The sequence below is a fragment of the Lotus japonicus genome, chromosome 4, assembly GCF_012489685.1.
Source record: "Lotus japonicus ecotype B-129 chromosome 4, LjGifu_v1.2".
Lineage (NCBI taxonomy): Eukaryota > Viridiplantae > Streptophyta > Magnoliopsida > Fabales > Fabaceae > Lotus > Lotus japonicus.
Genome location: NC_080044.1, coordinates 79546901 through 79569595, shown reverse-complemented (window position 1 = coordinate 79569595; position 22695 = coordinate 79546901). Strand labels below are relative to the sequence as shown.

The 22695-nt window shown below is 36.9% G+C and overlaps 3 protein-coding genes across 7 annotated transcripts; all 3 read left to right on the top strand.

Annotated features, from left to right (window-relative positions):
• The first annotated feature begins 2588 nt into the window (after positions 1–2588).
• On the top strand, positions 2589–10511 carry LOC130715322 (sialyltransferase-like protein 2). 5 transcript variants are annotated; one of them, XM_057565404.1, is made up of 12 exons: positions 2589–2844; positions 2936–3009; positions 3377–3466; positions 3667–3744; positions 7104–7204; positions 7992–8184; positions 8269–8359; positions 8449–8513; positions 8619–8773; positions 8861–8942; positions 9234–9343; positions 9952–10511. In XM_057565404.1, exons 1-12 carry the CDS (start codon positions 2739–2741, stop codon positions 10145–10147), a joined length of 1341 nt encoding a protein of 446 aa, XP_057421387.1. In that variant the 5' UTR covers positions 2589–2738; the 3' UTR covers positions 10148–10511. The 5 variants fall into 5 exon arrangements, with proteins under 5 accessions (XP_057421387.1, XP_057421388.1, XP_057421389.1 ...); XM_057565405.1 differs by having other exon boundaries at positions 2590–2832; XM_057565406.1 differs by having other exon boundaries at positions 2606–2840.
• A 1123-nt stretch (positions 10512–11634) lies between these two features.
• LOC130715323 (uncharacterized) lies at positions 11635–13074 on the top strand. Its single transcript, XM_057565409.1, has one exon. It carries the CDS (start codon positions 11785–11787, stop codon positions 12709–12711), a length of 927 nt encoding a protein of 308 aa, XP_057421392.1. The 5' UTR covers positions 11635–11784; the 3' UTR covers positions 12712–13074.
• Positions 13075–18102: 5028 nt separating this feature from the next.
• Positions 18103–22415, top strand: LOC130710393 (protein BASIC PENTACYSTEINE4-like). Its single transcript, XM_057559641.1, has 3 exons — positions 18103–18293; positions 20987–21135; positions 21224–22415. The coding sequence occupies exons 2-3, from the start codon at positions 21067–21069 to the stop codon at positions 22106–22108; spliced, it is 954 nt and encodes a 317-aa protein (XP_057415624.1). The 5' UTR covers positions 18103–18293; positions 20987–21066; the 3' UTR covers positions 22109–22415.
• The last annotated feature ends 280 nt before the right edge of the window (positions 22416–22695 follow it).

Below are 22695 nucleotides of genomic sequence, written 5' to 3'. Positions count from 1 at the left end.
GGAGTTAGAGCTATGTTTAGCTAAATAAAAAAGGGACAAATTGTTACATATGGGTGCATGCAAAAAAAATTACCAGTCATAGCATGTATGCACTATCATGATGAAATACTAGATCTTCATTTAATTAATGAATCACTTATATGCTGTCACTAAAAAAACACTTATGTTGTGTTAAGGAATGTGTTGCGTAAAATCGAATAATGTTTAGTTGACATTCCAATTCCACCTCCACCTTATGAGATTAAGTAGAAATGAGAGAGAAATGAATGATATGATTTGTGATGTGACAGAAACTGCAGAGAGAGATATGAAGAAAACAAGGTGGAAATGAGATAGAAAAGAAAGTGAGGTGTGTATATATCATTACTCATTAGATGTGTGATAATGACCCAACAACTTTTCTCACAAGATTAATAAAATGGAGTTATTCAAAAAGCATACACTAATTTTATTTTTGCAAGCAAGCATACACTAAAATTAAACATTAATAATTTTATAAGAACTAAAAAGATTTTATTTTAACATTATAATAGTGTGATTGAATAAATAACTTAGCTAATGACTAATTATGATAATGAGAGCTTACTACATAATAAGCGCTTAATTGTAGCTTATTTAAAAAACTTATTACAATAAGCTAAAAATAGCTTACAAGTCGCATGTGTAATTATAAACAAATTAATATAAATAATTTGTGAAAATAAACTCAAAATAAGATGCAAGCTATTTTTATAGTACGCCTTGTTTAAACACTTAATTTTTTTTTTGATAAACTCAAACATTTATATATAAGTGTTTATTATAAGATAAACTCAAATAACTATGAGTATGCATTAATTATGTGTGTATTTGTTCCAAAGGGAAGACAAACAAATGAGTATAATTTATTGGGTGTTGACTTATTGTCTTTTTGATTTGTGATTGAGGACAAGAACAGGGTATTACCCTTTTCTGAAGTATAGTTTCAATGTTCCACAAAGGAGAGAAGACTTATTAGAGAAGACTTATTAGTCAGGGGAAGGGAGGGACCAGCTTTGGAGATGGGGATGGCATAGGCATGGTCCCATGATCCCTTAAGCCATTGGATTACCCTGTTTCTTCTGTCTAAAGGGAAGAAGAGAAGATTAAAATAGAGGTTGACATTGATATATATATTTTATATCACCTAAGTCCTAAGACATCAATGGCTGTCCCAACAGTGCACCTGCATTTGTAATCTATATTCATATCTATATATCTCTATATCCAACTCACTTCAATTCCTTGTTTCTCTTGGACTCTCTTCCCTAGCTGTGTATCTTAGATTCGGCCAAATTAAGAAAGATGCTATCTAAAGAAAGTAAATAATATCAAATAATCAATCATCTTAAAAGTTTAAGTTATTCGGTAAGAGTCTATGAATGAATTTATATTATTATTTCTAATAAATAATACATTTTTTTATATAAAATATTTGAATTTATTTGATTTGAAAAGTAACTGTTCTATTTTAAATTTGGAGTAGTCATTAATATAAATGCTCTCTATTTTTATTTTTCTTCTTTTTATTTTGTAAGTGACATAATACCTACGACCAAACTATAAACAATTGTCTAGTTTCCAAAAATGCTATCCAAAATGTTGTTAAAGAAGGAAGGCTAAGAGTGATTGACAAGACACATGCTGATTTAAAAATTGATGCTGATTCATTCCCTATGACTTCTTCTATCATGGTAGCCTTTGGAGGAAATTAACCCTACTCTCATCAAGAAGTCGGTAAGAAAGGAAGAATTGCAGCCTGAAGATTTTGAGAGGGGTAAGAATTAAGAAGAGTGTCTTTGATCAGCTAGTTTCTCGCAGTTACACTGCAAAATTTGATTGGGACAAAAATACAAGCCATCAAGGGAAACTACTAGGTTACTAGATATGAGAATGTCAAAGATCCAGCTGGTATAGGTAACTTCATTCAACAGACGATTAAGGGTCAGGAAACCAAAATGATGAATTCAGTACTTTAATTTGAAGTGTTAAAACAACAGCACAGTTACAAATCAAGAGTAGAGAGAAACATACGAAAGTTTTGTTAACGCAGTTCGGTCAAATTATCTATGTCTGCGATTATAGAACAACTATAGTTCCGTTTATTGATTCAACACTTGATCCCAACAATTGAGACAATACGCACGGGCAAGAATTATGACACTGCATATGAGCCATGCTCAATAGAAGGAAATAATTATTTGAAAGTATGTATCAATGACAAAGATAAACCGGAAAGATGGTTAAGTCTCAATCTAAAGTGGAAAAAAGTGCAATGGTTTCTTAACAAATACATAAAGGATCCAAAACCTGAACCACAAGCTATGTTTAGTTTTTAGTTTTTTTTTTTAATTAAAATTAAAAATACCAACTACAAAAATACATGTGTTATTACATATTTGATATTACAATAGTGTAACCAAAAAAAATATTACAATAGCACTATAGAACATCACGAAAAAAAAATAAAAAATAATAAGAGTAATAATAATAATAATAATAATATATGTAAAAAACAAAAATCTAATTTTAACTAGAGAATTGCCATAAACAATGAGTAATAATTTATTCCCGTCACTAACAAAGAGTGTCAAGTCCAGTGAAGATTAATTTCACATGAAGCATGTGCTTCTTCTCTTCATACCAGATTCAATCTCCAATTCGCAATAAACCCTAATTCCATTTTCGCATCGATTAGCTTCGTTCAGATTCTCAATCCAATGAGGGTTCTGCAACTTGGCCTCTTGCTTGCTCTGGCATCTGGATTCGCAGCGATTTCTATTTACATCATCGGACTCTCTGATCCTTCTGTATGTATGTATGTATGTATGTATACATGCATCTGATTGAAATCAAATTGTAACAATTGTGTTCATCTGCCCTTGAATCTAATGATTTCTTGTTGTGATTTTTACAGATCCCACTTATCATCTCACAGATGAAGACACGCAAGCTTTGCTTTCGCTGCATAACACTTTCCAGAAGTGTGTGGTGAGTATTCTAGTTTTCATTTGCTCGATTTTATGTTGTTGCATTTGCCTCCAATTATGGTTTTCCTTTCCAATTTGAATGGGTTATGTATGGTATGATTAATTTAGTAGTGAATTGTAATCCTGAATTTTGGATGCCAGATCAATAAATGATTAACTCAGTTCAGATAATGATTATCCTGGGGAAATAATTTCATAGTGTTAATTACATTATTGTGTGGTATTTATTTTGGAGTTGAAATTGCAATACATTGTTTTCGATTAATTTTCTTATGTTCTCAACACTTTGTATGTCTTTCAAATCTCGTGTTTCCGGTATTTATTCTTTGGATGATTCGATTGAGTTGCTAATTTTGTGTTTTATGCAGAGTGCAAATGGGCTTGGTCTGAAAGCTGCTATGAGCAGCGATTACTGCCAAACCACGATAAATTTTCCCAGTGACACCATCCCTAAATGGGTAAGTATTGAAATCGTTCTCTGAACTGATTGTTATTGGTCCTAAAAATGTGTTATGACAATCTACAACCCGGGGGGGGGGGGGGGGGAATGGGTTCCTCCTGTTTAAAGTACGGGTGATTATATACGTAGTCACATTTGGTTTATAGTAGTCGAACAGTTATCCCATTTGTTGACTCATGGAGGTTTCTGTATTGACAGAAAGATCCAAAAACCGGTGAACTTGAAGCTCTGTCTTTCGATTTTAATCTGTGTGAAGCTGTGGCAACATGGGAACAGGTAAGCAACTTGGTCTGTGTTTTCATGACGGTGACTGCCCATAAATCATAAATGTATCATCTCTTTCATGAGATATAAATCCATATGCTTTTGATATTCTATTTGATAGATATTGCTAGTCGACCATGTGAATTCACATATTTTACTCTACCACAAGGAAGTTCAATTACCCTTGGCATCCTTTAGGCATTGATAGGAACCCAATTGTTAGGGATAGGCCCAATACTACTAGAGTCCATAGAAGTAAGAGGAAGAGGTGCAATGCACCAATTCAATTCTCACGAGAGGTGTAACCACCTGCTGAGGTGGCATGAGCTGTGCAGGTAGTGGGAAAGAGAGAGAGATTGGGGATTATATAAGCAAGTATTGTGTGAGAGAGGGGTAGGCTTGAATTGGGTTTAGGCTTGGGACTTGGGAGAGAATAGAGGCACTCTCTAATTTGCCTCTGCTATCTTTTCATTTATTCTTCTATCTGTAACTGCTACACTGATTCTTGGTGATTTCACCAGAATCTCAGTAAATAATACCAGTTAATTTCAGTCTATTTCTTCCATTTTTCTGGGTCCTAACATTGGTATCAGAGCACCGATCTAGGTGCTGTGGTAGCCATTGATTCATGAAGATGTTTCCAGAATTTGATGGGAGATGGGCTTATGGATGGGTCATCACGGTGGAGCAACACTGTGAGGCTAAAGGAGTATCTGAAGAGAAGAAATTCTCAGAGGCAGAGAAGGTGTTGACGCGTGATGCGTTCTTTTGGTGGTATTCCTGGAAAAAACGAAATCAGAGGGCAAAATGGTGGGATTTTGTGATAGCATTGCTGAGGGAATTCGAACCAGAATCGGAACTGTATCTGCCAGATCCAGTTGAAGATTCAGGGGAGGAAGAAATTCCTGGAGAAGAAGAAATTCAGAAGGAAGAAGCCAGAAACATCAAGGCATCAAACCTGGAACTGAGAAGAAATTGGTGTGAAGAATGGATCAAATCCAGAGGCTATGGTGATGAACAACGGCGCGAAGGAGTTGGAATTTCAGAGGATGAGAAAACTGAAGATGATCTGACAGAGAACAACGTCATTGCAGTGGAAGAGATGACCATTGCCGCAAAACTCCAGATCTGCGACATCCTTCAGGAATCAAGAGGTGAGGCAGTGGGAGTGATGCTAAGCGTCAAACAACCACCACCACAACCACCGGATCGATCGTGTCATGCGGCGGTTGAAGAGACGCTCAGAGGAGTAAAATGGAAGCAAACACAAAAACGGCCACCACCAAAGCCACCGGAGCTCTTGGACTGTGGAGGTAATCCGGCGGCGTACGCCACAACGCCGGCGCCGGCGAGGTCTGCGACCCAAGCTACACAGACGACGGTAACGACAGTGGCTAAAGATGAGAAAGAGATATTTCAACAAGGAGGGGCAAAACTGGAATTACAACAAATTAGTCAACACCTTTCTCTTGGTCAACATCTGAGGCCACCCTTTGACCTAATGGGCCTGGCCCAACAGGTTAGTTGCTGTGTTATAATACAAAAGCTGCTTCAGAAACCTCAAATTGCTCAGGGCAGAATAGAGTGTTATTTAAATAACTTGGGCTCAGTGTTTGAATCAAAAAATTGGGGCCCAATAATGAGCAAGGGGATTGAACCCTTTGGAAAAGGGAATTCTGGAACCATATTAGATATGGCCACACAACTAACTCAGCAGAATGGAGGCAATGCTGCAGCACATGAGTTTCTTCACAAGCTTCTTATAGCTATTGACAAAACAGAATGGGAATTAGAAAACCAAGGATTATTGTCTAGTCAAACTGGTCTAGAGGGTCAACTACTGTGTGGATCAAAAGGAGATGAAGAACCACCTCTTGGGCGTTCAAGAACTGGTGCTAAAAATGCTGGCCAAGGATATACTTTTGAAGAGGGCAAGATTTTTTTTCTTGCACTTTTGGATCTCTGTCGCCAAACCTCTGGGTTGCAACATCCCTTGCCGGTTTCTCAAGTGGATTTTATATTGCATCTGACTAAAATGTATGCTGTTCTACAAGCTGGGATTCAACATTGGGAATTCAAAGACTTGGTGAGTAAGAGGCAGGAACAGTTTTTGTGGCATCGACCTGCTGGTAACACTTTGATATCTTGCCACTTTTGGCCACATGGAAGTAGGGGGCTGATTTTCCATTGTGACTCTATTACTGGTCGAGTCAAGGATTTGTGGGATCATTATATGTTTGGTAATAGGGAATACTACTGCATGCTATTGGCATCATGGTTAGAAGATGAGCAAGTACTTGAATTGCTGAGTAATTTGTTGAAAGCTCAAGATCTCCTAAGTGCTCAAGCCAAAAGGCTGCAAGGACAACTTGACTTGCTCGCTGGACATTGGGAAAACCCTCAGTCACAACTTCCTAAATCAAGACCATTAATCGAGGTACCCAAACAGAAATCCAGTTTTGATTCCCATGGACTTCTTAAGGTGGTAATGACCATAGGAATGGAGGAGTATGAGTTGAAGAAGAAGGCTTTATCAGTTCCACAACAAAATCAACCTCTTTTCACTCTGTTCTTAGAAGGGAATGAGCTGTCAGTGCAGATTCCACAAGTGATGACAGCAATTAAGGTTTTGTTGCTTTTTGAGATGGGATGCCAGACTGATACATGGAATCCTGGAGGTTGTTCTGATTTATCAGCAACAACTTGGCCCACATCTTTTCAACAATGGGATCCAGGTGGTGGATTCTATTGTCCTTATCCAGATAATGCAGGGAAGTGGATCAAAGGGAGGCTGTTACAAGACACTTGGGGGGCAGCAACATACATTCAAGAAGGGTTTTCCACATCCATCCTTGAGGACAAGGATGTTTTGAGGGGGGGAGTGATGATAGGAACCCAATTGTTAGGGATAGGCCCAATACTACTAGAGTCCATAGAAGTAAGAGGAAGAGGTGCAATGCACCAATTCAATTCTCACGAGAGGTGTAACCACCTGCTGAGGTGGCATGAGCTGTGCAGGTAGTGGGAAAGAGAGAGAGATTGGGGATTATATAAGCAAGTATTGTGTGAGAGAGGGGTAGGCTTGAATTGGGTTTAGGCTTGGGACTTGGGAGAGAATAGAGGCACTCTCTAATTTGCCTCTGCTATCTTTTCATTTATTCTTCTATCTGTAACTGCTACACTGATTCTTGGTGATTTCACCAGAATCTCAGTAAATAATACCAGTTAATTTCAGTCTATTTCTTCCATTTTTCTGGGTCCTAACAGGCATTAATGTCAACTTCCTATTATTATTCTTCTTAAAAAACTGTAAAATGAATTTATGATGTATGATTTACATTTTACTGTTGTGTCACAAATGGATTGCTTAGGTGCGGAACAGTACCACTATACTCACCAAGGAGTTCATTGATTCTTTACCAAATGGATGGGAGGAATATGCATGGCGTAGGATCAATAAAGGAGCACTTCTGTAAGTAAATATGCAACTGAATTTTACTAAACGGTTACCAACCCGTTTGTTTTCCTGTTCGCTATCATTCTCTCTCCTCTGTAACAGAAAAGTACATAGCTCCCCTTTTCAAGATATAGAAAAGTTCCATTTTCCGTTTTCAAAAAGGGAAAACTATACTAAAATTAGAGTGTGATGAATTGGCCTGTGCCCAAGAATGTGAAGGGGTTCTTAAATCGTTAGGTTTCTTGGCCTTCTGATGAAAAAAAATATTTTTTGTCAAAGATTAGATTTTTTTTTATGAAGTGTATGTAGGCAACCATCAAGGGGATGAAGTGTCAAAACCCAAGTAGTTTTGGGCCTAGGCCTAAGTTTGAAAAAGTATATGACTATATGTAGGAGATGTTAGAGGGATTTGGCCTAACAGAGAGAAGCACACGGGAGAGGAGGGAAGTAGTCAGTTGGACACGAAAGAAATAGAATTGAGGTAGGAAGGAAACATGTTAGGAGTGGGTATGATGGAATTCTGTTAGTTTGGTGCAGCAGAAGAGTACCTTTGTGAAGCTTAATCTTGGGGTTGAGTTCTCTTCTCTAGATGATCATCCATTTACTGTTTTCTCAGTATCAGACTTAAAAAATTCATTTTTCCATTAATTTACTGTGAGTGAAAAGAAGGGAGTCTATCAGTTCTCATATTCGATGTTTAATGTATCTATAATTACTTATAGTTGTAAATTCAGGTGCTCTTATTTAAAGGGAAATTAAAGTCAGTATAAAGTCTCATAAGTAGAATCTTTCTGTATTGCAGCAACCGCTGTGAAAACAGGACCTTGTGCATGGAGAAACTTTCACTAGTGCTCCCTGATACACCGCCATACTTCCCAAAGCAGTTTGGGCGCTGTGCTGTTATTGGTAATTCTGGAGATCTCTTGAAAACAAAATTTGGAAAGGAGATAGATGGTTATGATGTTGTCATTAGAGAAAATGGTGCTCCAATACAGGTTAGTTTCTCAACAGGGTGTTTCTGGTGTTCTGATTGTCCCAAAAATTAAGACATTGCTAGCCAGTTTTATTCATGACTGCAGAACTACACTGATTACGTCGGTAGGAAAAGCACATTTCGGCTTCTAAACCGTGGATCTGCCAAAGCACTTGATAAAGTCGTAGAATTAGATGGTATTGCTACTGATTATGAGTTTCACTTGTTATTTTGCCATTATAAATGACTTGAGCCTTACTAATTACTATAAATGCTATTTCTACAGAACGAAGAAAAGAAGTCTTGATAGTAAAAACAACAATCCATGACATCATGAACAAAATGATTAAGGTATGTTTCCTTATCAATTGAAATCACCTTTCAAAATACTTTATAATTTTTGTGCCATGCATTCCATATGCCCCTTGCAAAGCAATTGGCTTTTGTCTTCTGCAGGAACTTCCTATAAAAAATCCTGTATATCTCATGCTAGGTGCATCCTTTGGTTCAGCAGCAAAAGGAACTGGGCTTAAGGCTCTTGAATTTGCCCTCTCCATGTGTGATTCAGTGGATATGTATGGTTTCACTGTGGATCCTGGCTATAAAGAATGGTACTGTATTATCTGTTTGGAAGTAGTATTTCTGGTTAAGTACTTTTTTACTAGAACACCTGAGCAATAAGCCTTCACCTCTTTCAGGACAAGATATTTCTCTGAATCTCGTCAAGGCCATACACCATTGCATGGTAGAGCTTATTACCAGATGATGGAGTGTTTGGGAGTAAGTAAACTATACTTGTTAATACATGAACAGATCATTAAGAATCAATTTATTTCAACATCATGAAAAATGATTTGAAGTTGTGGAGGTCTTAGGTACCAAAAGAACATAGAAATTTCATTGTCTCATTATTGGCTGATAGTTATGTTGATTATTGTAGTTTTACACTTAGATTATATAAATCATAAGTAAGGATGTTTATTCCAAGTTTTAGCACTTAGCGGTATGAATATAGTCACGTTTCTTGTTTTTCTAAATCACTTTCTTTCTATATCTGCTTCCATTGTCAAGCTTATCAAAATCCATTCTCCCATGCGAGCTGATCCAAATCGTGTTGTCAAATGGGTCCCAAGCCACCATATTATGAGGGCTGCTAGTATTGCATCAGAAAAATTACTGAGGTAACTGATCTTTTTCCTCATATTCGTGTTTTTTCTTAAAACTCTTCTGTATGGATTATACAGGCACCATTGTATTAATAGACAATTGTTATGAACTACCCATCTCAAAAGGTCACGTTGAAGACACATCACGAATGACATTATATTATATATCTAATAATAATTAAACTAGCAAATCTCCTAATACATCTTGGCTCAATTACCTATTAAGACAAAGCTGAAATTGTGATAGAATATGTGTTGTTCATGTTCATGAGTAGAAGGGAAGGTGGTCTTTTGACCTATTTTACTGGCAAACTGGAAATTATTGATTATGACCCTTTTGCATATAACTTCATTTGGCATCAATCATGGATTTATAGAGCCCTGCTAGTTTGCTATATTATGCGGCCTTTCAAATTATCAGTCCAACTGTAAGTTAGAGATATCTAATAGTTTACTGTTCTACGAGCATATAATATTGATCATGAAGGCCTAATACTATCCTGTAATTGTCTGAACACATATGGCATGTTATTAATTATTTTCAGCAATTGAGCTTGACATTGTGAGTATGATTGATTGCATCCAAGACTAGTTCTACTTTCTCAATGTTATGATTTTTGCAGGAGAGTTGGAGCAGGATCTGAAGATCCACTGCGTGCATGTTCCATAACCAAGAAGCAAATTAAAAGAAACTCAAATGCAGTTTCAAATCTCAGAAAGGTGGCACTTGATCATATAAGGTATGTGAAGGGAACAACCATGTATCCTCTGGAGCATAGTCCTGGACATGGGGTCCTTTGCACTGTGCCAGCCAATTGAACTATTCTGAGATTTTAATGTGTTCAGCTTGACCTGACCGAAGCTTCTAACCCCTCGGTTCACAAAATTTCTGTTAATCTATTTACAAAATATGTCATTAACTTGACAAAATGGTGATGAAGCTTCATACTCCTCACCGGTAAATCTGTGAAATCCTTTTATTCTTTCTCATTCTTTTTGGTTTTTTGAAAACTATTTAAGTACTTGGAATTTTTCCTTAAGGTCTCAAGGAGAAGATTACAGAACAGCTAGGAGCCTAGGACACAATTTTGTCTGTGCTGCTTAGTTGAACCATAACCAGTTGAGCTGTAATGAATAGCTTTTCATTTACTTCAAAATAGTAGCTATCATAGTTTAAGTCCAAGCTAAAGCTTGACATGTTCCTATATTCTCTTCACTAATTCTTTCAGTAATACTTGGTTTCCTTAAAAATTAGACCACCGGGCACCTTGATCTCCTCAACTTTTCATTGGTGCTCCATTGGAATGATATAGAACTTAAACTTCTACTGTTTTCTTTCCATGAAAACTTGTAGAATAAATGAATCCCCCCTCAGACATTTATGATTTATCTCATGATGACAGTAAAATTTAAAACTACAATCTTATATAAACTATCTAAACCATTTGTCAATTATCGAATTCTCATTCTAATGATATACATATTTCATATAAAAGTTGCTAATCACTTTTTGTACAATCAATTTTCTTAAAAGGTAAAATACAGACAGCTTAGTGATTTTGAGCCAGACATCTTCTAACCGCAGCTCCCGCATGTCATTTTAGAACAGTGGCAAAACCTATTCAGGAAATTTTGGAGGAAAATGAAAGTACAATAACACAATTGAACACAGTACGGGTTAGGCCCTTTCTTACAGGCAAGAAAAAGAAAGGTTCCTGGATATTAGGCGCTTACCGATTTTATTGGACTGATATTTAATGGGCCTACTAGTATTTGAATATGTTTTTTCTTTAAATCTAGAATGAAACTCGAAAATGGTAAATCAGATAAACTGAATTTTGACACGTTGCCTTCAATGTGGATTCACTTTGAATTTAACTAGAATATAAACGAGATCGTAGTGTAAGTGTGTGTGGGGAAGGATAAAATCTTTTTTTTCTTCATCAAATTCCTTCTGCAATTTCAACCCAAGTGAGTTTTAACATATGCTATCACTCATTCAAGAAACGAATGCATATATCTCTCAAAATTTAGACCTGTGTTCTTATCCTGGTAGGTTTAAGTTTAACTCACTTACAAAAGTTACCACATGACATATATAACATTATATCATTTTACTCTCATCTCTTCAAATGTGTAAAAAAAGTGTCTAAAGAATATACAATGTGTGCGGGGTAATCTGAGTCTCAGATCAAATCTCAATTAAAATAGAAAAAAACGAGAAATGCAATTCATTCATTATTCATGTAAAGTTAATAAATCATTTCAATTTATTCAGAGAAAGAACAAATAAAATAAAATAAAACAAAACAAACCCTTTCCAGTTTCCACTCACAATCCAAGAACACAAATAAACACACCATACATACCCACTTTCTCTGTTACTCTGCTTCTACCCACTCCATCACTCTCCCAAACTCAAACCCATTAATTCTGAACGGATTCCAAGTATTGGAATGGCTGAGATTCATGCGGCGGAGGGTCAGCTCAACGGCGCCGGAAACCTAATTCTGAACTCCTTGGAACCCATCGGAACCAAGCGCCAGAGGAGGCCTAGCGTCCGATTAGGCGACATCGGCGGCGACCAACCGCACGAATCCCACCACCGCCGAAGCACCAGCAGCAAGGGGTGGAAGCTCGGCTTCGACCACCGCAAGGAAAAGGATTCCACCGCCGCTAACCCATCATCAGGTAATAAACCCTCCAAGACTCGACCCTTAACCAATTTGACCTCCGTCGCCGACTTCAATGAAACCCTAGACGGCGACGAGAGGGAAGGGAACAACATCGACAGCGTCGCGATTGGTAGCTGGAAGGTGAAAGAGTCCAAGAAGAGGGCCACCAAGAGGGTCAGATCGAGTTGGGTCTCGAGAATCGAGGATGGTGGGGGCGGTGGTGGTGGTGGTGAAGGGGAGGAAAAGTACAGTGGCGGCGATGATGATGTGGATGATGGGTATCGGGAATTTGATATGGAGAATTCGGATTCTCTGTTGAAAGAACAGAGCCCTATTCAATCTATGGAGAATTTGGGGGTTGATGGGCATAGGAGGTCGTTTAAGGGTAGTAGGGATCACCATGATGGGATTGAGCTATCTGGGCCTTCTGATACTGATGCAAGGGATTGGAAGTGTGGAGGGACTAGTGGTGGTGATAGGAATGAGAATGGTGGTGGGAGGGTCAGGTCTGGTGAAGATGGGGTTAGGATTTGGCTCAATGGGTTGGGGTTAGGGCGTTATGCGCCGGTGTTTGAAGTGCATGAGGTTGATGATGAGGTTTTGCCAATGTTGACACTAGAGGATCTCAAAGATATGGGGATTAGTGCTGTTGGATCCAGGAGAAAAATGTACTGTGCTATTCAGAAGCTTGGAAAGGGCTTCTCCTGAGCTTTTACTTGTTTTTTTTCTACAGTTACGGAATGTAGCAGTGGGAGAGGAGGAGAGGATTCTCAGCCATAGCAAATTCAGATGAGTATGTCTGAACTGAGATATAGCATGTTTCTCCTGTGACTTTTTTTAGGCTTGGAATCGTTAGGTCCTCACATGTTCTTATTTGAGAAACATCTTTTTGAAATCTAGTGCAAGTACATATGACTCTGCAAATTTTGTTGGAGCATTTTGTTGTCTTTCTGAAGTAATTCCAGTTGTATTGTTATCAATTAATAACTTGAAAGGAGTAATACGAGGAAGAAAGGAACACAATTATGCATTTGGAAAGTTTTTGCTTAAATAAACTGGAAATGCTGTTAATTTCTTCTTTCCATCCATTGGAATACCATCTATACAGCTGTGTAGTCTTCTTGAGAAATTCTTGTGTTGACCTTCTATTCAGAAGTTGTGTAGACTAAAGTTTTGATCAATCAACTAGCAACACATCATAGCCCTTGGGTCATGTAATTGTTGTACTTTTGAAGTGATATAGTATCAATTGTTGATTGGTTTGGCTTGCACAACTTGCGAGAACTTTATCTATACGAGTCCCTCAGTTTATATGGATGCTACGATGTGGTCTCTCTTGAAGAGTTGTATTACCAAGAGAGTCAATAGTTGGTTTTCCAAATTTAACTAGTCATTTTAGGTGCTAATTATTTTAGCTTATTAGAACATAAGTTACTGTAGCTTATTAGCACATAAGTTTTTGTAGATATGATCGCAGTATTGTTTGTTTTATTCGATTATCAAGGTTTAATGGAATCAATATATTCCAAAGTTGCTTGTTTTTCATTCATGCAATATCTGTAACCATGTTCAATACTTTTCATGTCAAGTTTGCAATGTTGTGAGTTCTCTCAGCTTTATAATCTACTGTTTGACGGTTCAACAATGTTTATTATATTTTAATTGGGATTGATGGATTAACTGAGCTGGTGTTTACTTGCTGGTTTCTGCCACTGTCTCCAAAGTTTCTTTGTTCTGGGGTGGATGTGTCATGCTATGAGAACACATTTGCTGTAGTTTCTTTTAACATAGCGAGATTGTATCTTTGATGGTGATTGGTATGTAATTAGGCAGGAATGATATGAGGCAAATAATGTTGCAACTAAATTATTTCTTCTCATCTGTATCTAGTGATGGAGCCACCGTGTAAAAGTGGCAAATTTGGTTAAGCTTATTGCACAGCGAGTGAGTATCTTACTATCTGTTGGATTTGGAGTGTTGTTCTGTTTTCTGCTATATCTATCTTTGGATTAACACGTTGTGAAATTGTTTTCACATGGTGGATGAATTTGATAGAAGATGATTGAGGTTGGAGAAGGAAGCTCCATTGAGAGGATGGGTGCTTGATAAAAGGGCAAGAGCCTGATAGATAGATGGGAAATCATGTGCTAGTAATAGTGAGGTTGTTGGTAGTAGTCAAATTGCCACTTTCAATTTTTAATTTGAGTTATTTGTATTTTATGCGCACCTTTTTCGCATCCAGACCACATATTTGGTTATATGAGTATACCAGTGACTGTAGTAGCACAAGTAAATACTGTCATGCGTGTTCTGTTCGTTCTTTAAATCATTGATAATCAGGCAGGTTTAGCAAACAACAGCAAAGAGAGGTCTGGTTGAAGCACCAAAACTGATCCACAAAATGTAGGAGAAGATTCAGCTTAACTAGTAGACCTGAGTTCAAATCTTATGGATGCAGTTGCATTGAATATTTGCATTTTGCAGGCAGAGCTTTACTGTAGTTGTAGTATTACATGTCTTGACTCTTGAGCGCGATTCCTCCACTGAAGAATGCTTGTGATTTAGATAAAATAATTACTTCATAATAGCCAACAACTCAACTAAGTGCTTGTTTGGTTATACCTCATTCAAGTCTGGAAGAAATTTAACTGTATTAGGTTAGTCTGTTAAATGTTTGAGTCCCACTTTAAACTTTGCGTTTGAAGTACAACTTTATTGCATTTACTTGTATTCTTGTAATGATAAATTCTTCAGTTTAAGTGGACAACAATGAAGAACAAAACAACAATAAGACAAAAGTCTTATCCAGTAAGTGATGTGGGCCGTATGAATCATCTAACACCATGGCACTTGATCAAAAAATAAATTGAGACATTATCGATTATTAGATCACTTTTAAAATCTTTCAATGTCCTTTTTGCTCTCCCTCTATCCTCCTTACAAGAACAAGAACTATGCTATCAACTCTTCTTAATGATGCATTCAAAAGTCTTTTGTTAATATGAATGGGTAACCAATTGTTAATATTCTATATGCCATGTTAAAATGATTAGCATGATAGTATACTATGAACTCAGCCACGTTTATTAATTATGAATACAACCTCCTTGTACTTTATAAAGGACTGCACATCAGAGTTACTCTCATTAAGCAGTTTAGTGCAAGACTCTCAATAAGAGTTTGTTTCAATTTTTATCTTAGAGTGCGCTTAAGCCTTTACAAACAGGTTACCAAGCACAGCCTTAATCAGTTGAAGACTATCAATCAACACATTACCTGGAATTGCCAAAATATACATGCGATGACATAAACACATGGTACACAGCACATTCATCAGCTAGCACTGGCTATCACAATTGAGCATCGATCTTGGTATTGTAAGAGTGAAGAAGGTCTAGTAAGTAAGATAAGAGGCAAGCAAATTAGCCAAGGACGGTCACCAAGTATATAACCAAACATGACCAGACAAAGTCTCATGAAAATGAATGGAATTATTAACTAGGTAACTCATCCTTGTCTATCAGACATGACTCTCACCTACATACAAGACCCTTCCTCTCAATTAACCTCTCATGAGTCTTGATGTTAACAACCAATGCCCAAGCCCTTATTTATAACCACTATCACCTCCATTCATCACATTTGAATTATAGTTACAATGTGACACATAAAACAAGAGTGTGTACATTTAGTGGATGGCATATTACTGACATATTCTTTATTATCTCAAATAATCGTTACTTCTTGCTTCGTTATCTCACACTTGAAAACTTTTGTGCTATATATGAACTGCGGCGAAGGGCTAAAGAATATGTTCAAATTAAGATTGGAGGAGGGTGACATAGTCAACTGCAGATACTACCTTCATAAAACCAACTTGCATTGAATCTGTTCTCTAGCTTTGACATTCACTCTCTTTGTTTAACTCTTAACCTCATTATTCAGTTTGGTCTCGTAACAGATTTCACTTTAGAAATTGATTAGAAGACTTCTGTATTGTGTAGACATCCAACCAACAAAAAAAGTGAAAAGGAATGTGAAGAATGATAAATGATGGATGTGATAAAAATAGACATATAGTGAGAAATATTGAGTGTTTGTGGGTGTATGTAGTGTTTGATCCATTAATTTGTGTCTTAACTTATGGTCCCCCAGCAAATCTCCACCAAAGGTTTCGTGAATCTTTTCTTAAAAGAAGCAACCTCCTTCCAATTGATTTCACCAAATGCAACAATTCTTTAAAAGTTAATTCTTTCAAGATGAATTCTCTATCTATCTTCCAGTTCAATTCCTTTGCAAGTAAAACAAAATTGCCTTTTCTTTTAGCTAAATGAAAATATTAAAGTTGGAAGCACGTGAAGACATAAATATATACTATATATCTTAAAGGGGAAGCTTGGAATAATGCATGTAGTTGGTAATAAGAACTATGTACGTGCTTTGTAATCGTATAGTTGAAAATTTATTTGTGTGACCACAATTTTGAAGTCAACACGAGTAAATTGATTCTGTGTTTTAAATCTTTCGTCTTATTTAAGGAGATTTTAGTTATCCCTCATACAGGAATAAAGAGAATGAAGTCAACTATGAAAAATGTGACTTCTGATCAGCTCAAATCCTTTTTGTTAACGAATTATGAAGTTGTAACCCAATTGTTTCATTTGACATATTGCTTCCTGTTTGTTTCGAAATCTTGTTGTTTTTAATATGGTACTCTAAAGCATTGACATTTTATCTTGATTGCAGGTTAACAAATGATTCACTGTGTTTTTATATCAATTGAGTGCAACGTTAACGAACTTTTACATCAATTCATAAGAAGAGTTATGTTCTCTTGAAAAGCTAGGTCTTGAATATAATGGGGGTTGCATTGGGCACTTGACATTATTTTTTAGGCTTAATTGCAACTTTGGTCCCCGACGTTTATCAATGCCACGATTTTGGTCCCCCACCTAATTTAATTACATGGATGGTCCCCGACGTTGTAGGCCGTGTGCAACGTTAGTCCTACCGTTTATTTCTTAATGGAGGAGGTTTACGTGGACGTCCAGTTGGAGAGAGAAAGGAGGTATGAGGAGAGAGGGAAGCACGTGAGTCTCACGTGACCCTTATCTGAACCCATTATAAATGATATTTTATAATGTCCCTTTTGATATTGTTAGGATTTAAGAGATTGAGTTAGAGTTTCAATTTGTTGGCTCACTTAGCTAAGGATTTAGCAGGTGAGCAACGCTAATCGACATCTTAAATGATATCTTATATAAGCATTTGGGTTGAGAACAAGTTTTGGATTAAATGAAATTCATTTTCAAGTACACTTTTCTTCTTTGTTTATCCTTGTCTAACTTCTTTGCTAATCCTCGGATTGGTTGGGATTTGTAGGTTCCCAATACCCGAACCGATGCTAATCGGGTGCAATGAAATAAAAATAAACTGATCCAGTGACCTAACTCAATCTGGCAAATATGTTTGGGTCGGGTCATGTCTATTAGGTTCGCGAGTCGCCCATACCTGCTTACACTCCTAGATGTGATGTGTTATTGTGGACCTTTATCTTTTTGGGTGTCAATATGACGATGACTTACATCATTGACTAACTGTTTGAGAATCCTTAAGTTAACGGTCTCGTGCAAGCTAACAATACCCTTATTTGGAGATACTAAGAATAACTACTCCAAATTATGGGTATTATTTGGTTAGGATTAGATCGATTAGTTTAGGGGTGCAAATGATTGCAACTCATCATCCATACACAGTTTTGGCCAAGCTGACGAAAATTAGAGTCGGCCTATGCGACTGCCACTAATTTTTTATGAATTTATATCGATCAAAGTGTCAAGTGATTGTGTCGGCTTAGAGTCGCTAAACCGGCTTAAACGTAGCATCGACTACCGTAAGCAACGCTAAACCATTAGGTTCAATCCATTTAATGTTAGTAACAACATCAATGTTAAATTAGGAAAACCAAACAGACACTTAGACGTTATCGCTATTTACACTCCTAGGTTTATCAATGATTTTTTAGCAAAATAATAAGTTTTTTCACATTCACTAAAATAATTTGGTTGGATTTAAAGATTTTGTAAGAAGGAAGATTAAGGTTTAAAAATCAAGTGAAGAGTGAAGGTTAGGAAGGTGAAACGCTCGCAGAGCAGAGTCGAACGACGATGTCGTTGTAGTGTGTAGGTTTCTTCCTCTTCTTCTTCTTCTTCTTCTTGTTTCCCCTAACATCAAATCCAACACACTCTCTCTCTCTCTCTCTCTGTGCCTTCGATTCCATTGGAGTAACTGTAAGTTTTCTCTCTCATTGCACCTTTAACTCTCTCTCTCTCTCTCTATTTTCCTGATTAACGAACGCTATCAATTTGTCAAGTTTTTTCTTTTCTTTTCTGGGTGATGTTCTTAACGTTCTAGCTAGTTGCTCTTTCTTCCAAAACCACTTTTTTTTTTCTTTTTTTCCAAATTCACTACAAGATTCATTACATGCTGCAATTTCTTGATTTGTCTGCAAACCCCTTTTCTCCCTCTCATTCTTGTCTTTGCATTGCATGCTTTGTTTTACCAAATGTATCACTCAGTTCTTTATTTCGGAAATTGAAAAAAAAATTATTATTTTGAAGTTATTAATATGCTCATTAGCACAATGATGTGATCACAGCTTGAAAATATATTAGGCCACATTTGTATTATTAGATTAGCTAATAGGTAGTCATGCCATAACTTCAAATTGGGAAAAAAAGTTCTTTGAGGTTCCCTTTCCTTTGGGGAAAGCAGTGTTGTCAAGTAGCCGATATAGTGGCGCAATAGCGGTATAGCGTAGCGCTCTGAGGGCTCACCGCGATCCGCTATTTTCCACTCTGAGGGCTTGACTGCAAATTTTTGGTTTTCCGCTATCCGCGATTAACAACACTGGGGAAAGTGTAGAATGTTTTTTGTTGGTGAATTCCATTCATTAGCTATCCCTTTTTTATTTCTTGTACTTGAAATATTGAATGTTCAGCCTGTAGTGTAGCCAATTTACTCACATGCTTTAACTTGGATCTTTTACCAGAGCAACAAGTTCTGATTTGTACCTAGGGTATCGGTTCTTCTTTAACTAGTGGATTTGTTTGTTTTTCACTTATCTAAGATAATCTTGATCAAATATCATATTCTTGACGCTTCTCCTGCATTATGAGATATTTAAATAGGCATTTAGCTAAGGTTTCCTCATGTTGAATTGAAAGCTTTCTGGCTTCTCTTGCTACTCTGCGCTTCCTTTCAATACTTTGTATGATTCATGCTAAGGAAATAGTGAGAAGGATTTGTCAAGTGAAAATGAAGCATCTTATGCATTTAGTGATTATCTTGCTCTCTACTAAGTGTTTATGGCCTGGTATTCATCCTTAGATGGTTGGTGACCTTATCTTTTTCTTAGAAAATTAAAATAATAGCCATGTTCTTCAAATAACGATAACCCATGTAACATGATGTTTCTAAGATGCCTACGCTACAATTTTTAACTTGCATATTCATTGAGATTGGGGACGTATGATCAGAACAATGTGCTTTTGACAATATGGTTACTTAACTCTGATGGACAAGGTCATTCATTAGCTTTATAATTGTCATATCTTAATGTTTAAGTTGCAAACTTATCGTCTGTTTGTCTCAAGCATTTGTAGTAAGAAAATACCCATTTTCCTTTTGCAAGTATGGAAAACAAACATGCCTTTACTTATTTAGTTTTTTCCTTTTCTCCCCTGAGGAACTCATAAGCTGTGTCTCTGGTATTGATTTTACCATAAAAATGGGGTAGCTTATACTAAATCTGGAATACCTACTTATAAATCTTTCTATTTTCCATGGTGCAACTTGATGTTAAGTGGAATTTTGAAGATGTTATATTGATGGATGTTGCAAGACTGCAAATTTTCCTTTTACTGAATGATATTATTTATTACCATGTTTTAAGACTGTCAGTTGAGAATTGAGATGATTATCAACTCAGTTAAGGACTTAAGGCCATTAGTGCCTTTAGTGCTGTTGGCTAAGGCTGACAACTCATGGTCTGTCAAATCTGCATGAATGCATAATAATTATACTTTTATTAGTTTTATTGATTAAGTTTCAAGAAAAATCTGTACAATGATGAAAAGTTAACTTAATCCTCAAATTTCTAGCCTACATTTGAGAAGGAAGGATGAGTTTCATGTAATTTTACAGAAGCCACATGTTTTTAATGCTATTGATTGATTTCAAAAATAACATCACACTAGCACTTGACACAAGTGCTGATAGGGATATCATACCTGGTATTTTATGGATACAGCCATACCAAATGTCCAAATGAAGAGCTTTAGATCTGTGTTATCTGATGCCCCCAATAAGAAATTTTCTGATGTTTTGCTGTTAGATTTAGTTAATGGCTGTATTTGCTTCTTAACTTTCATGCTCACTACTATTTGTTTTCTCAGGTTTATAGTACACATTAGATTGTGCCATTTATTTAAAATTGTCATAGTAGAATTTATTGTTTTAGTGAATTTTACTTACTAACAGCGCTAATAAAGTCTAGCACTATCTATCATAAATTTTGCTATATAAATGATATAGCTGGTAAAATGGAATTAGGAAAGGTTGAACACAGTTCATTGTTGGAGTTTGGTGGAATCTCAATTTTAACACTTGGGTTTTAAATGATGGTCTCCTCGCGCTTGCTTTCATCTGTAGTACATAAAATAAAATAAAGAACTTCCCCATGCAGCCATATAAAGTTTGTTAGATTCTTTATAAAATGTTTTAGAATCATGTTTAGGAGCATTTCATGCTGGTTAGTTCTCGATGAGCTTATTTTGTCAGTTGTGAAGGTTTTCCATAAGGTTCCTTGTCTTTGCTACTAAAAAACTTTCTCCCTATTTTATTTTTTTCCTTGCTTGCTTATTGACTTGATGCCAAGCTGTTACTTTTCTCATTTGCTAACAAGATTTTCTTTTCTTTTCAGCTGGCTATTGTTGATTAGTCAAACCTCAAAATTCCTGGACACTAATTACAGCATCTGTTCTGAAATCCTCTGCATGCAAGATGGGTGATGACCGCCAACATGAAAACGGTAGGCATAAGATGGAATACTACAGAGGAGCTCGTTCACCGGTAAATAGTATGCGCAGATTTAGTGTACTTTCTGTTTTTTATCTTACACTGCTGGATTTATTAATTGGATTGGTTTTAAAACGTTCAGTGGGATATGGATCACCAGCATCAAGTAAAGGAGCCAAATGCACTAGTTATGAACAAGAAACTTAGGTCTATTATGGCTGAAAGGCAAGCTGCCCTTCTAGAACTTGAGCTAGAGGCTGCTATATCAGAAAAGAATGAAGCCTTGGCTGCCCGAGATTTAGCCCTTCGGCAGAGGGATGAAGCACTTGCTCAGAGGGATAATGCCCTATTGCAACGAGACAATGCCCTTGCAGCCCTTCAAAATCGAAACAGTGCTGTCAACTTCCCTTTCAGTGGTGGAAGTCAACGTGGATCGAAGTGGATTCACCATTCTCCAAACCATCTCTCTGACATAACAGAAACTTCATACATCACAAAGGATATGATAATAAGGGATGCATCACCAGTGACTATTGTAACTCCTGAAGATGTCAGATCTCATCAAGCTAAGAGAACGAAAGAGAGCAAGGTAATTAATTCCAAGTCATCGAAGCCACCTTGCAAAGTAAAGAAATTGGGTGAGGATTTAAATAAGAAGGCTTCTTCTGAAGGGACAAAGTTCAGATCTGAATGGGATAGTCAGGATGTTGGCTTGAATTTGATTGCATTTGATGAAACTATCATGCCAGTCCCAGTTTGCACATGCACCGGCATAGCACGACAGTGCTACAAATGGGGTAACGGCGGATGGCAGTCATCTTGTTGTACCACCACATTGTCGGTGTATCCGCTACCACAGCTTCCGAACAAGCGCCACGCCCGCATAGGAGGGCGAAAGATGAGTGGAAGTGTCTTCACAAGACTTCTCAGTAAGTTGGCCTCAGAAGGCCATGATATATCTATACCATTGGATCTTAAGAACTACTGGGCTAGACATGGAACAAATCGCTACATTACCATCAAGTAGCTTGCTGACATTCATTTATATCAAGTTATGCATTCCAATTTGGACCACTATCACACCCATGCCTTGATAAGCAGATATGCTTTAGTTTTGTGAACTCAGGTCATTTTCCAATAGAAGGCTGTTCCTCTTACTTATTTTCAGTTACTGGTATGGCTAGACCCAACTTTTACCTTGTAAATGGGATGGCTGTAAAGTTTATTGTATGTACATGTGGCTTTTTAGGTTGCCAGAAGTAGACCCCTTCCAATCCTGCATGTTTTCAGCTTTGTCTGTCCATTGTGAATCCATTATGCAGGCATTTTTATCACTTTTTCCTGAGATCTCGTTATTTTTCAGCATTTATTAAATTCAAGGCTTGGCTAAATTCAATGTGGGAAATTTACCACATCCTTTCCCGATCAAAAGTCTCCAGAGAAACTACCAGTTGAGCTAGAGCTGTTCAGCTTGGCTTTTAATTTGTTTCTAGCTTTAGGCAAACAAATAATACAATTTCTAGAGACACGGTCACAAAAACTCATGCCTTCAGATTCATTTTCTCTACGGTCAGGGATACCCTGCATTGAGGCAATGTGAGTTGTCTGATCAAG

Excerpts from the sequence above, each read along its gene's own strand:
- LOC130715322 (XM_057565404.1), top strand. The coding sequence starts at position 2,739 with ATGAGGGTTCTGCAACTTGGCCTCTTGCTTGCTCTGGCATCTGGATTC. Across the intron at positions 3,010-3,376 it reads ACACTTTCCAGAAGTGTGTG|AGTGCAAATGGGCTTGGTCT; the intron begins GTGAGTATTCTA and ends TGTTTTATGCAG. Across the intron at positions 3,467-3,666 it reads GTGACACCATCCCTAAATGG|AAAGATCCAAAAACCGGTGA; the intron begins GTAAGTATTGAA and ends CTGTATTGACAG.
- LOC130715323 (XM_057565409.1), top strand. The coding sequence starts at position 11,785 with ATGGCTGAGATTCATGCGGCGGAGGGTCAGCTCAACGGCGCCGGAAAC.
- LOC130710393 (XM_057559641.1), top strand. The coding sequence starts at position 21,067 with ATGGGTGATGACCGCCAACATGAAAACGGTAGGCATAAGATGGAATAC. Across the intron at positions 21,136-21,223 it reads ACAGAGGAGCTCGTTCACCG|TGGGATATGGATCACCAGCA; the intron begins GTAAATAGTATG and ends TAAAACGTTCAG.